The sequence below is a fragment of the Apteryx mantelli genome, chromosome 9 (assembly GCF_036417845.1).
Source record: "Apteryx mantelli isolate bAptMan1 chromosome 9, bAptMan1.hap1, whole genome shotgun sequence".
Lineage (NCBI taxonomy): Eukaryota > Metazoa > Chordata > Aves > Apterygiformes > Apterygidae > Apteryx > Apteryx mantelli.
In genome coordinates, this window is record NC_089986.1 from 606,535 (window position 1) to 622,045 (window position 15,511).

The window sequence follows — 15,511 nt, forward strand, 5'->3', positions numbered from 1 at the left end:
AGATATGTGATAAATGTGAACTTAATGAATATGGTATGTTTATCCTGAGCCTAATTTGACATAACTTGGATTTAATTCTTTTTTGAACTTGTTTACTGTGCGACTTCCTATTAGTGTTGAGTTTACAGCTGTAAAGAATGAAACCTCATTTCACAGAAAGGGTTTGCTGATCCGAGGCCAGGCAGAACATGGTGAGCTGCCGGACAGGCGTGAGCTGATCCCCAAGCAAAGCATTTCTGAATTTCAGAAATGCTCAGCCACAAACCATTTCTTACAACACGCTCTCCTCTGGAAATGCTGCAACTGAAGCACTTGCTCAGGGTCTGCTCGCATCTTGCCCTGTACAACACCAGGCTGGTCAGCAGGTATAGAGAGAACGAGGCCGCGTGCAGAAGGGGCAGGCGGTGCTTCATTGGAGCGATTTGTCCCGGGCGTTCCCGTGCCGTGGACGGTCACAGGGCCCCTGGGATGGGCTCCTGCCTCTTGAGCCACCAGAGCATGGCATGAAGTGGTTATCAGGGACAGCGGCCCTGGGCTTGGACCTGGCTGGAGAGGGTCTCCTGCCTGAAGGTGACGCAGTCAGGGCTTGGCCTTGGGCTGGGTCAGGGCCAGGGCCAGGTCTCGTGACTGTGGGCTGTTTCGGAAAGCTGACCCTTCCCCGGTGAAGGGAGATCCCCAGCCCCAAAACCCATCTCCACGGGAGAGGCGGCGCTCCAAGGAAACCCTGGTATTTGGTTTCTGTGTCTGGTGCACAGCCCCGAGCGCTTGGTTGGTGGGGCAGCGCTCGCTGGATGAACGCAGACCTGTCTGTTGCGGGCGTGTGACAGGCGTTGCCGCTTGTGCCGGCTGCAGGCACCCGCTGGCAGCTGCAGCTTCTCACCGCTTTGTTTGGTGAAGCTGTTCCTTATCTCTCTGCGTCAAAGACGCGCTCGGGAACCGGCGGATCCAGTGGCCGCCGACCTGCACTCCTCCCGCCTGTGCGACTACATTCGGCTCTAGCTCAAGCTGAACGCAGTGGAGGACTTTCTCTTCTGCATCTCTCAGTGCATCTGTGCAGGTGTTGGGAAAAATCAGATGGGAAGAAGGGAGACTGGAAGTCCTGGAAAAATCACTGGAGACTCACAGCAGCTGCGAAGGTCCTGGAGGTCTCCTGGGATGGACAAAGTGCCTCTTAAAGGATGGACTTAAGTGTTTCTGGTCTCAGTGTGCAGCTGAAGGGTCTGAGGGCGTTTCCATCCTGTTCCTCCATCTTGGCTACGTGACTCCTCACGGCAGGGTTTCTCTGTAGTGGACAGTCCACTTTCCTGGGCATCTCTTGGAGCTGATGCATTTTTCAACCCTCTTTGCTGAGGAAAATGGTCAACCTCTTGTACGCAGTGCTGCACTCCCTCCTGAGCTGTCTCATCCCCCCGGCCAACCTGCTGGTCATTGTGGCCGTGTACAGGCTGATGAGGAAGCAGCCAAGCACAGGCTACATCTACATTCTCAACCTGGCCACTGCCGACCTGCTGGTGGGAGTCATGTGCATCGCCGAGGCACTGGACGACATCCTTGATGGGGACTTCGACCGCAGCAAGTCCTTCTGCCTCCTGCGCATTGCCATGAGCATGACGCCCTGCATCGGCTCCATCCTGACCTTGCTCTTGATCTCCCTGGACAGGTACCTGGCAGTGAGGCTGCCGCTCTCCTATCCCACCCTCCTAAAGAAGATGCCCGTGGTCCTCTCCCTCGTTGTCCTCTGGGTGGTCTCTTTCCTTTTTGGGCACTTGCCTTTGATTTTGCCCTCCCTCCAGCAAAGCAACTACACAGGTTACTGCGGGCTGCTGTACGCAGCCAGGAGCGAGTACCTGTATGCGCTTTGCTTTGGTGTCTTTGCTCCAGCACTGCTGGCGCTGGTGTGCCTGCACGTCTCGGTGGGCAGCATCGCCTACATGCAGCACACGCGGCTCCGGCGTGCCCAGGCCGGGCCCCTCCACGCGCACCTCCGACACTTCAAGGCACTGCGGACCGTGCTCATCGTCCTCATCTGCTTCAGCCTTTCCTGGGGCCCCTACCTGGTGGGGGGCGTCGTGCAGGCCACCTGCAGCTCCTGCAACCTGGCCGGCCCCCTCAAGGACAGCTTATTCCTCCTGGGTGAGACGAACTCCCTCATTAACCCCCTTATCTATGCCCTGTACAGCAAAGACATCAGGATCCACCTCACCAAGCTGCTCAAGTGCAAGAAGATGGGCTTGGTGAAGCCGTTGGCATCGGTGCAGGCGAATGTCCGCACTGTTGGAAGCTGCATTGGGGACAGGCCTGAGGCACCCCATTTGTGAAGGGTCTGTCTCACACCATCCCCACTCACACTGTTCCCAAGGCTGCCAAGCTGTTGGCCCGCCACAGGAGGGAAACCCAGAGGGAGACAGGTGTGGGTAGAAAGTGGAGCCTTCCCACTGCATTAAGTGATTTAATATGAAATATCGCCAAGAGGCTGTGGCTCAAGCACGCTGTCTGGTATCCACATTAACAGCCTTCTGTCCCTAGCATGTACCTGAACGCAGCTGAGATGGTAACGTCTTGTTGCCTTTGACAAACTGGGGGTTTTTGTCCTTCTCTCTGCATGGGAGAACTGCCGTGTTTCTTACTTGCAGCAGGTTGAGCTGCCATTCTGCTCTGCACTGGGGAAGTCTGGTTCTCCCTGTGGTGCTAGTCCTCAGCAGAAATGCTAGCTGTGCACAGAGTGAGCCTGTGCAGGTGAGTGACATTGACCTCAGGGCTAGCACTTTCCCCATTTGCCTGTCACAGGTCATGACTTGTCTGTGCTTTGTTTGCTTTTACCTTTGTGTCAACCGTATGGGGCTGAAACAACTGTTCAGCCTGGGCTGTTTCTGCTGGGAGGTGAAAGGGAGGCTGCTTGGGAGCAATGCACCTAACACCGAATGTGGCTATATTCTGCCCTGAGTGAAGCCCCAGTTGGTGCCACCATGGCCTATGTGCATTTCACGTAAATCTGTGGGATGTGCTGCTCTCTGCCCACAGCCTCGCTTATACTGAGCGAGCTCCCCACTGGGGCGGGACGGCCCCAAGGCCGGAGCTGTGCGGAGGAGCCACAAGCTGGCCTCCACTCCACACCACAGCAGCCAAGCGCTGCAAGCGAAACGTCGAGTACGCGCAAGCACTGTGGCTTCAGGGAGCAGCCCAGATCCGCCCAGACTCAGCTAACTTTGCCTGTGCACTACACAAGGACTGGTCAAACTTGCACATTTATTATAGCCCTTACCAAGCTGCATACCTCTTCACTTACATCAGAAGTCATGCAGAGGCGTATGATCTTTAAAGCTTGTGTGATAAGGTATGCTGGAGGCTTGATTTTGTCCCGTTGCTCATTAGAAGGAAAGGTTAAGCATCCATGTAGCTTATCAAAGAGTTGCCAGATCCTTATCCTGAAGGCAAGCAGCAGGAGATGGTCTTCACTCAGCTGGGTGGGTGGAGGCAGCTGGCCGACTGTGCTGACCTGGGGGGGAACCAAGGCGAAAGGTGTCAGCACAGCCCGTTGCAGCGCACTCACTCTGTGGGCAGGAGCTTCGGTAGGGCTGGGGATTCTCCCAGGAGAGAAACTGCCCTCAGGCAGGAGCGCAGCTCCCGGCATGCAGCAAGGAAGGGGCTGCCGCACGCCCCCACCCCGCAGAGCCAGGAACCTGCCCCACGCGCCAACCCAGGAACGCCTTGAGCGCTGCAGATGGTCAGCGCTGCAGGGGCTGGCGAGCTGAGGCTGAGCATGGGTACGCCTCGACCTGTTGTTGTTTTGGAAGCAGGACGAAAACATGGGGCAGCACAAGAGACGTGTGCAGAGGGATGAGCGTGCCCCTTCCGGACCAGGGCACCCCCCACCTCCGAGGTGTTATCTGGCTGGGTGGGCTCTGCTCCCGGCCCTTGGGGCTGTGGGGAGGCTGTGACAGCCAGGGAAGTAGGGCCAGTTTCTCCTCCGGCTGCACGGGAACAGGTCCTCATCCCATCGCACAGGCACAGGCCCTCCTGTGGGCACCGCGGCCGGTCCAGCCCGTTCCCGGATGCTAGATGTGTGGCTTCCCTGCCACCCTGCTTGTCCTGCAGGGAGCTGCTTTCCACTCCTGAGCTGCCTGTATGCTTGAGCAATACCTGTACTTTTGTTCCCACGTTGAATTTTGCTTGTTGCCCCATGGCGAGGAAGGAAACAGCTATCTTGTCCTGGCCCAGGATCCTGACTCCCACATGCTGGTTCAGGGATATGAAGATTGGACTCAGCGGGACGTGGGGTCCTGACGACGTTATCGTGTTTGGCCAGGTCCATGTTCTCACCCTGTTGCCTTCTTGGTCCAAATACTGCCCTCCCTGAATATTTATGTTTATCCTAAATGAGAAGAAAAAAATCACAGCTCTGCACCAGAGGTAACGCAGCCTGCAGCTACAACAGCCTAAGTCCCTAATTCCCAAAGAGAAGGGACTATGTGTTGAGCAAGTGATCATGAGCTGAGGCCCAGCTATTCTGGGTCTGACCCTCCCGCCTCCTAAAACAGAGTTTCTGGTGCCTGGTGGCACCTCGAAGCAGGGCCCCACAAGCTCGATGCAGCAGCTGAGATAGCTCAGCACCTCCCAGGTGCGTTCAGCTCCTGGGAAACCCTTCAGGCTGGGCCCAGAATACAAAAAAAGCAGAAAAACAAGAGGCCTGTAGCCCACTGAGTGGTCTGTCCTCCTTAAGCTATTTATTTGTTAAAAAAAAACCCAAACAGCTAAACAGTTTTGTTTTTGTACACTACCCTGGGCAAATGTATTTCTCTGGTGCAGAGAGAGGAAATGGGTGGGTTTAAAATAATACTAATTTTCTCCAGAACTCCTCTGAGCCAAGGCTTCCTGCCTTCATAGGAGGTATTTTCACTGAACGAGATGCTGCATCACATAACTCCCAACTCCACAAATACTGCCACGTCTTTGAAAGATTGTTTGCTTTTTCCAGTGATATTAGTGAGTCTATAAAAACATACTTCCTTTCCCTACAGATTGCCTCTCCCCTATGCTATATGTTTGTCCTTTAATTTTTGAGTGCTATTAAAAATATGCTTTATGACCTTTGAAATATAAAATGCTCAGTAGAAAGCAAAGATGCTCTGACTGACACAAACATACCACACAGTTCCGTTTGGATGATAGCACGTACTTCTGCCATTGGACTGAAATACTGCTCGTATTCCGGCGTTATTTGGCTTGTCTTCCTGTACTATGCAAACAAACCGCTTTGTCTCTCGTACAACAATGATTGCCAGATTTCCAGATGGATAGCTATTGTCAGATAAGGTGTTCATAATCCCTTTGTTTGTCTGGTCATTATATTATTAAATATTTCAGAGCACTGCTTTGGGGTGTAAAAAGTGACATATTACCCAGATTACTGTGTTAAAGCCAGAATGGTGGTGTGCTGCCAGTTTTAACTGGGAGGCTGCCAAACTTTTTTTTCTACATTAAAGTTTTCTATACACTGACAAAAAAATTATCAGAGATACAGACACTTTTGCTTTTTATCCAATCACCCAGGCAGAACTACTTAGCAAGCTTATATTAAAGACACATTCTTGGGGTCTGTAAGGTTCATGATTCAAAGCACAAATCTTGCAAAGTGAAATGATCAACTCAACTTGAATAACAGCAGAAAAAACAGGGGTAGGTCTTATTCTCCCAGAGGAAAAAAACAAAAAACTGGGGGAGAAAAAAAGGCCCTGCCCCTGAACCTGCCTGACTTGAAAGTGTCCAAACAGCAGGTATTTTGCTTCTCATCGGGGTTTATCTCTAGCAAGGCTTGTTACTGTGAGTGCGTGCATTTATGGCACTTCATCATTTGCTGCAGTTGTGAACAGCAGCATAGGGAAAGTTGCCTCAAGCCCCTGTCTGCTTTGGTGGCAGAATTCTAATATACTTTTTGCATCCCTGAGTCAGAAAGAAGTGAGTCACACTAAGGAAAAATAACTTGAGCAACTAAAAATGTCGTGGCTTAGATAATGGCAAAGACAGCCTGAAAACTGTAGGGTCCTTTGGTGAAAACTGTTATGTTTTTATTTCTTTAAACGGTAATCTTGATCCTAGTAAACTGGTAATTTGTGCTTGCCTGTGGTATCTTCTACATGCTGCTGACTGTCCAAGACAGAGAGATCCGTGCTGGGCCAACACCGGTAGGAAGCACTGTGCTGGTTTGCTTGCTGGCCTGGCGCCTCCACTCTGGAATAAGGACGGGGCTGAGCGCTTTTGGAGCCCGCGATGGTGGGGACCCCTTGGCTGCAGGGCTCTGCAGCCGGTGCCAGGGCCCCTTCCACAGGAGGACAGAGCCCGTGACAAGGTTTGAACACTGGGGTTGCACATTTCTAAAAACACAAGTGCCCTCCCTTCATCAAAGTTACTGGCAGATCTAAAAAAGCCCAGACCAAGAGCTACATAAGCTGTTTAATTAGTGCTTTTTTTTTTTTTTTGGATTCTAGAAGTAAATGTGAATGGTGGACCAGGTTATTCTATGATAAAGCAGACTAGAACAACTTAAAAATCACAGTTACAGCCCTGGACTAATACAGGCAAATGAGCCTCATAAAGGATACAATAACTGTGCTGTTCTATCCGGAAGTACAGTAAGAAACTTCCCTCCATGTTTGTAGTATTTTTCCAAGAATTTGTTCTTCACTACCTACGATTGGAAAAGAAATGTTAAAATGGATGAGAGCAGTCCTACACACAAATGCCCCTTCTAAAGGCATGCAGGCACAGAGCTCCAGCCACTCTGGAGCATGGATACAAACAACATGCAGCTGGTCACCATTGAGCAGGAGCTTCGCACCTTTCCACCCACAACGGTAAAATCACAGCAGGTGGTGCTGTAGTAGACATGTTCCTCCTTGGGCTTTGCTGCTGTCTTACCAGGCATCAGCGTCCGGCTACTGGGAGATGGTGGCTCTCGAGAAAGCAGGTAGGAAATGGTATCAAGTTCACTTGAATCTAAAGAGCAAAGAAAGGGTTTGTGTGCATCAGGGTGATAGCTCTGATATCAGGTTCTCTGACACCTCTGAAGAGAGGTTGTAATTTTGGGGATTTGGCTGAAATGCTGGGAGTCTGTCTCTGGGAATTTTTATCTAACAAGAACAGTCCAAACTGTTCACCTGTTTCAGAGAACAGGATTACGGGGAATTTTTTTTTTCTTCCAATTTTACCTATTTATTTGTGTGTGTGTGTTCGTGTAAATAATGACATTTTCTCTGGAAAGCACTCCCAGTGCTCTGGAGGACATATCTGAAATTAGCCTTGGTGCCCTGCCATCTCTGTGAAAATATGCCTATATTCCAAGTCCAGTTGTCCATGCTTAGTCTAAGTGGCTTTGATTTTAATAGCTGCATCCAGAGAGCTGCTCAGTCACCCACAGCCAGGACTAGGAATTACTGGAGTATTCACCTGATTAAGCAAAACATAGATCACCCTAATTCTGGCAGTTCCTACCTTCTGAGGGCTCGGCTCTGCCAACTTATTACTCCTTAAGGTCAGTTTCTGTGCATCTCAGCTGGAACATTCAGATGTAAATATTGAAAATCACTGCAAGGAGATCCTGTCTGTACAATGGAAGTGTGACTGCTCTCATTTTTTTTTCAGCTGAGGAATTTTTTAACATAGCAGAATCTGATTTAATGGGATTGCACACTTGACAATGAACTAACATGCTGCTGCCTAAATCCTCCAATTTGATTAGAGCAGCATTAGACACAAACAACTTAGTTCAACTCATTGTTGCAATAAATAAATAAATAAATACACAAATAAATGCAAACTCACATTCAGGTAAACTTGTCTGCTCTGCTGCCAGGAAAGCTAACTGTTTGGCCATTTGTCTCTCCTGCTGCCTGGAAAATAGAAGTGTTCTTGACATACATTTCATATATCTTGTTCAGAAAGCTAAAAGAAGAACTGGATATCCTTGGGATACTATCTTATCCTTGGGATAATATCCTTAGTAGGAATGCAAGTCACTGAACCCGCTTTTCTCTCCACTCACATAATTGCAAATAACTGTTGGAGACAATGGAATGGCACCAATATAATAATACCTCAGGAAAATAGAATTGCTCCCATACAAAGTACTATGAGGAAAGATTCAGTGAACAGACTTTGTGACTGCAGTGACATCAGCTCCACTGATAATAGAGCTATACACTGTAATGAATTTTATGTGAAGATTTTATGTGGAAGAAAATCAATGCTGCCCATTAGACCAACAAAACAGGTAACATCCAAGAATATTCTCTCTTTTCTTGTCTAGCTTCTTATATATTGACAGAATGTCTAACCATGGCTTCGTTTTATGTTCTGTACATAATATAAGGTACTCACACCATCAGACTGCAAAGGGTCTTCAAGGACATTAAAAATTTACTTTCAGATATGCTGTATTTCTTCTCTTTAAACTTATGTAATAGACTTAGATATTTGTATCAACTTCGGGCTTCTTGCTTAAAAATATAGAAAAAGATATATTCCACAGTAGTCTGAATAGGAGAATGAACAATAGGACTGTCTTGGGGCCACCAATATATCTAACCAAGTCATGAACACACACACACACACACACACATATATATAAAATGATAGTTAGATTACTTGTGTAATTCTCTGTGCTTTCTCTGTCAGCTGTGAATGGTGATCTCTTGAGATCATGAGGGGAGCCAGGTGGCCCAGCCCTATAAGGTGGTTGCTGACCTGTTTACCTTGCCATGTAGGTGTTGCGAGTGCTTTTAAGCATTGCAAGTGCTCATGCTCCCAGCAGAAGTCGAACTCATAGAGTTCTCAGGACTTCTAGAAAATGGAATCCAGAAGTATGTTGCAGTTTATGTAGTAAAACTGAGAAATACAAATTTGAGCTTTGTTTCAGTGCCTGAGGTAAAACGTAGCCCTGACTACTGTCCCTGTCATGGCTGCAGTCATGTTTTTGGCTCTATCTGTCTCTAGATATTACATCTGCCAGAAGCTGAATTAACATTTTACTTAGAAGGTGCTGAGATATGTGCTAATACATACTGATAAGAGAAAAGACAAGAGGGTCTAGATAAAATATGAATACATGTGTTGCCTAAAGCAATGTTTCTTTCATTCCCACTTGCTGTAGTTTCATTTTCTTCATGTTTCTATTTCCTCCAGAGTAGCCTGTTGTTCCTTATACAAAAATTATCCCTCATTCTCTGTATAATCATTTCATGGTACCTCTGGTATGCTTTTTCCTTTGCTAAGAGTCTTTCAGTTTCATTGCCATGGGATTCATGGGGGCCAATAGCAATGGGATTGCTCCAAGTGACTTCATGATTCTTTCTCTCATCTAGAATGAACTCATAGAGCTCTTGGTAACGCTCACAGCAGAATTTCTGAAAGGCAGAAAAGCAGCGTCACTACAGGGGGCTGCTCCACAGTGAAGCTGTGCTAATCTTTCCCGTTAGCTTACCGATTTATAATCTTGTGATGGTGGGCAAACACCTTCAAAGAAAGGAAACAGTTTCAGCAGGCTACCACAGTACTCGCACTTTGGAACATAGTCCTCCCCTATCTAAAGTGGAGGTGAGGAGAGAGAACAGGAGGACAGAAATACAGTATCAGCATACAAATCCTTGTTTTACCTTGGGGAAAGAACGCTTTGCTCAAAATCCAGTATTTAGAGCATGTAAGAACAGTTAAAAAGAAGATCTGTGTCTGTGATATTTTGAAAAGATTTAACTGAAGACATTAGGTTCAGGAAATCTCCAAGAAAAGCAGATCTGTAATAATTTAAAATCTCAATGCTGCTCAAAGAAATTGAATTACTATAGTAATTATGAGATCCCTTCATCCCAAATAGAGGGAAAACCTCAGAGCATGCAGAACACTACAGTTTGAGTATGCCGATGCATCAACCATTTCAAACGCATCCCTTGGGGTTTGTAGAGAAAAAGTTTCTTGACTGTTGAACTGTGTGTACAAAATCTGTGTAAAATCTGTGGGGGATTTCATTAGGAATCATCAGCAGACTTGTTGACCAAAACAGCTGAATACGTTTGATCAGATGCAAACCAGTGCTGCTGCACTGATACATTTTGAGGATGATACTCTAGATATTCTGAAATATTTATCTATCTTTTAAAAACACTTTTCAAACTGAGTTATAAAAGGTGAAGCTGCCAAGAGCACACTGCTAAATTTACTGTTTATCACCTCCACTCACAACGGCAGCACAGCTGGACTTAGCACTCCTCAGAGAGACAGCAACCATTCAAAAGCATAAGGGTGAATGGGTAATTCTTACAGGCCACATAGCTAGTGCTATACATTTACACTTTGTTTACTATAGTATATGTAAACTATAAACTATAGCTAAAATCATTTATCATTAAAATTCTCTTCTGAACATATAATTTTGAAATACTTGGCTTTTCTGGAGTGCAGTTGCTGAAATTTCCCTTGCTCCCCACCACATGCCTAGGATTAACACCTCTTTGAGGACTATATTCCACTCAGGGTTACCTGGAATTCTGTGCCCTGCTTATGTTGTTTGACTATATACCTAGTATTTATACAAAGTTTTTATCTCTGTTTTAGCCAAAAGGACAAATCTTCTGCTAGGAAATTCTCAACCCAGGATACAGGGGGAGGAGAGGAATTGTACAGCCTCCTGCCATTTAGGTATGTACAACAAGCATCACTTCAACAGCCTAACAAAAGAAAAACTCTCTGTCATAAAGAAACTCTTGCACTGGCTTGACAAATGGCATAACTTTTATTTTTCCTACATGGGGACTTTAGGAATTAAAATAAACAAACAAACAAAAAAACAGATAGTAGGGAAAACCCACCACATCCTCACCTCAATCTGTATGTTTTCTCGTGATGATTCTGGTCTGTAGGCCAGGAGAGTAGGTGGCCCAACAGAAGGGAATGTGCACAGTGATTTCTTGAACAGCTTTGCAAAATCTTCTTTAAACTCAAAGGGGAAAATGACAATAACAATGTGGAGTCAGTTCTTTGTTCATGTGTAAAACCATTAAGAACAAAATGCGTAACTGTAGGAACTGGGTGAGTCCTTACCTCTGAGTCACACAAAATATCTAAACTGCTGAGCTCTTCTGACAGGGCTGCAAGTAATAGCAACAATGAGAATTACTTAACAGGGGTGCTGTGTTCCCAAAAAGCACGCGTTCTGGACCCTCATGCATCTTTTCTCTTTCAGCATGCCACCCTTTTCTTGCCAACCACATCAGCTGCCTGAGACTTTGTTGCCATGCTTACCCACGCTTTCAGAAGGGCTGCTTTGTGTTTGTGTGTAATCCTTCCCAAACGCATCAGGAACTTGAACCAGCCTTAAGTTCATCATTGGATCAGGGCTTAACTTTACAAAACAGTCCTACTGAAGTCATGGAAATGGTTTATTGCTTACAGCCAATAGCCTGTAGCACTAATCTAATATTGCTTTATTCTATAAAGCATTTCCAACCTCTCTTGTCCTGGGAAGAAAGAGCCTTAGAGGCAACAGAAGTTTTTTCTCATCTCTGAGCACAGCCCACACTGGGCAAGGGCAAGGAAAGGTTTTTTTTGGACCTTGGGGTTACAGAAAACGTCAGCCCCACATGATGGGGTTTCTATCACTATTCTCAACAATCCCGTGTTCCCACTAGGCAGGCAGTGCTACTGACAACCAGCCACCTCAGGTACAACACCTCAGCTATCCCAGATAATTCATCTTCTGTTTCACTAATAACATCTTTAGCATGCTGGTTGTCATATCCTCCCCTTCAGGTAAACTAAACAGATTCCTGGCTTGAATTTCAGTCCCCCTAATTCCTGCACAATTTGTGTTACCCTTCTAAGTAAGCTTGCTCTGCTTTCCAGAAAATACTCAGCCAGATGAAACCCCAGGCAGGTTTCAAATGCCTTTCTACAGTCTTCTCTTTGGAAAGTATTAACAAATCAGAACATGTATTTGAAAAGGATGGAGTAAAAAAAATCATATGATAGTCCCTGGCTAACACCCCAGCTCACGGGCCTGCAATGGGAACTACAGCTCTGGAATGTATCTGGAAGTGAATGCAACACTCCTGGAGAAAAAGCACAATGGCAGGAATCACTTATACTTTTAGAAGGATGAATGATGTGGCTGCTGTTTTTCTTGACCTTCAGTGTTTTTTAAATTCCAGTTCAAAGAAATATGTACTTATCACCCTCTGTAATCAAACTGATTTTTAAGCTACAGAGAGTAACTGCTCAGAAATCCCCCCTGGAAAACAAAGTGACTTCAGGGAGCACAGAGCATATCAGTGGAGCTGGGCACCCTGGGCATGTCTCTTGCTGAACTGTGGCATCGAGGGATGTGAGGAGCCCTGGTCCCGGAGCACAGTGCTCAGTGCAGGTGAACAGTCCAAGTTCTTAATCTATCTTCCCTAATGGGTTTTGCAGCTTCTGTATCATCTCTATACTCTGCTGCTGAATTCAAACCCCAGGTAGATGATTTACTGCTGGCACAGGTTTGGTTATTCTGTACTTTGATCATTACAGTGACAGTCATGCCAAAGACATGTAAGGCTCCAACCTGCCTCTAATATTTTCTCCTGCAAATGCATTCACAGTGAATTTCCAAACAAATGTCCTCCAAAGGCTAGAAGAGGGAGTTCTTTATCTGTAGTAAGATGTGTGTACCCCTTTTCTGCTGGGATGGAGCCGCATAGAGCTTTTCTCAGTACTTCCAGTTGGTAAGCTGTGTTTTGTGGCCCAGAACTCTCCTCCTGCTCTTGGAGGCACATGAGATGAAAGAGATGTTCCCCTAAAGAGAACGGCTGCCTGGCTTTTAAAATGAAGCACAAAGGATGCTTGATATGGTGCCCAGAAAGACACAGGATCAGGCAGAAACTAGCACTAATGTGTTGCTTGCTGAAGCAGAATGCCTGTACTTCAGCTGGTAAGTGAAGGAGTTGGTTATTCAATCACGCGCCAGGATGACTCAGTTGAGCAGGAGGAGAAAGAAGGTGATATATTTTCAACTCTCCTTAGAGGCTTTGCAAGTATCTTTCACAGGAATACAATAGGCAGTATTTCTGCCATCTGCTGAGCACTCCTACGCCTGCTGGCTGGCAGAACGTTCCCACGTGTTAACCCAGAGGTTGCGTTTAGAAGCTGTTCTGCAGAGAGGTTAACAAAAGGACTGCTGAGTGGGATTCCTGGGTTCTGCTCCCAGATCTGCCACCAGTTTGCAAAAGGATCTCCTGGAAACTGCAAAGTCATGCATCTTCTACAAAAGCTACTTGGGTATTAGGCAGCTTAGGTGAAAGACAGTACAAATGTGCAACCTGTTTCTTGAATGAACAAGCTGTTTCTTACTTGATTTTTTGTAGAGCTGTTCATAAAGCCAGCTAGCTTCTGTCTGCATCGACATTGAAATTCCTGGCAGCTTCATCAGAGCAGTGGGATTGACACTGTCAGATGTTTCCATTTCCCTTAATTTAAGACATAAAGCTGCTTATTAGTCATACACAGTGACTTCAGAGAAGTTGCCCTTGAAGAAGATACTAACGAAGGAGACCCTTCCAAAATTATTTAATTAAAAATTAGAACACAGTTTAGATGTAGCAAGTGGGGCTTGGCCAGTTTTGCTATCATGGCTGAAGATGTCTGATGCCTCAAGCCTAAAAGCCTTAAAGAGGTGCCTTTGAATTTAAATCATAGAAGTCCCAGGTTAATTTCTTACTGTTTCATAACCACTCATAACCGTTTTCTTCTACACAACCTCCCTTCCCACAGGTGTTAGGATAATCTGATTAATATGTCAAATACTTAAGTCCATTTCTTCTTCCATATCAAAAACTGAAATGAAATGTGTGAGACCTGGGAAAGCAGAAGTAATTAACCCTGTGCAGTGGAGCAGAGGCTGACAGGTGCTTGACCAACATTCTTCTTTCATCGTGCCTATTTAAAAATTAAGTACTTGATTTGGTTACTCCATATTTCCCAGCATTTATACATCAGTTCTCACCACAGAAGAAGATAGGAACTTTTTCAAGTCTTCAAAAAATAAAAGGAAAAAAAAAAGAAAGACTGCTAGGGGACTTAGCTTCACGAAGAAAAGAGAGGCAGGCATGAGGAAGAAATCACACCATAGGGAAGCTAGCATTCTTTTCTTAAGCAAAATATCCTATAAAATGCAAAGGGGAGAAAAGGGTCAGCCTACTCAAGCCCAAGCACTACTTTTCTAGTGCTTCCTATGTAAAGGAGCCTGAGATCCCCTCTTCTAGCCTGCATGGCCTAAAAGTAGAAAAAGCAACTGGTAATTAGTATAAATGGGAGAATTAAGCTCTGAAAGCTTTGGCCAGCAGAAAGACCAAAAGAACATGTTTCCCTGGTGGAAACAGGGATCATAAAAGAGTCAACTGCAGCATGACACATGGCCACATGGCCCGTGTTGCGTGAGCTCAGTAAGTAGAAGCTAAAGCCAGATGCACAAGGCTCGTGGCAGTGGTCTCTCCGACCTCATGCCAAAACGCGTGCCCAGGGCAGGAGGAGCCAAGAGAACCTCCCATCAAAACTACTTCTGCTTTGTTTCCCTGGCAGTCGGACACTGACACTGCAGTCCATAAAAACTAAGAGGCAGGTACAAATGGTGATTAGGAAAACCAGCAAAATGACTGATTTGTGAACTCTTCTTCTCATTGATTTTATAAGTCTCAATTCAGGGACCTACTTAATTAGTAGCAAGTTCTGTGAGTAACATTGCTTACCTTCTCAGTCTGTACAATGAGGGGAAAGAAGTTTCTCTTCTGACACCTCCCAGTATGCTCAGATGGCCTTTGGTACTGGCTGATGACAGGGAGCCTACGAAAGCACACGATACAGAGGATCGACAGTAAGTGGGTAACCACTTACTCACAGAAATACAGGCAGCAGCTGCAGCGGGGGTACAGGCACAGCTGGATTTCAGAACTAACAGCCAGCTCCACCACAAGATGCTGCTTAAGAGCAGAATTCCTTCATGCCCCTCAAATTCAAGGCCAGTTTCTAAATGGGGGAATTTTTGCTACAGTCAGTCCCCACTCCAGGCACTCTGGCTCAAGGCACCACACGTAGCTAGAGAACCCATATAGTCTGCTGGGGTAAAAAATACCGGTGTCCAAAAACTGCAAAGGACAATTAAAGAGGAGTTTGGCAATGCTATACTTCTACTGCAGACAGTGCCTGACATATATGCAGCCATGTTCTTTCACCCAATAGGAACGAAAAGGGAACGCCACTCTACAGTTTTAAGTGACTTTTTCTTTTTCTTTCTTTTTCCTTTTCCTTCTCATCCTTCAAATTCTCTCTAAGGTGCTAGTCCCTTGCAGAGAGCAGGCAGGCTGGATGCACATACCCAACTTCAGTTCAGACACATCTCAGCAGTGCTGAATGTAGCAAGAAAAAGATGGTTTGGTTTTTACACTTGGAATCACATTACACTTAATCTTCCCTGTGCGAGGACAGTGAGCAGCCC

At 46.2% G+C, this 15,511-nt stretch overlaps 2 protein-coding genes across 2 annotated transcripts; one reads left to right on the forward strand and one right to left on the reverse strand.

The window, feature by feature from the left end:
- Positions 1–1,355: 1,355 nt before the first annotated feature.
- LOC106484170 (glucose-dependent insulinotropic receptor-like) lies at positions 1,356–2,318 on the forward strand. Its single transcript, XM_013942310.1, has one exon. It carries the CDS (start codon positions 1,356–1,358, stop codon positions 2,316–2,318), a length of 963 nt encoding a protein of 320 aa, XP_013797764.1.
- Positions 2,319–3,187: 869 nt separating this feature from the next.
- ERICH6 (glutamate rich 6) lies at positions 3,188–14,831 on the reverse strand. Its single transcript, XM_067302215.1, is given in 12 exon segments — positions 3,188–3,496; positions 4,141–4,372; positions 5,146–5,298; positions 6,600–6,685; positions 6,836–6,993; positions 7,819–7,886; positions 9,241–9,410; positions 9,413–9,577; positions 10,868–10,984; positions 11,089–11,135; positions 13,372–13,487; positions 14,766–14,831. Coding segments are annotated over 11 exon segments (1,572 nt in total). The 5' UTR covers positions 13,484–13,487; positions 14,766–14,831; the 3' UTR covers positions 3,188–3,232.
- Positions 14,832–15,511: the final 680 nt, after the last annotated feature.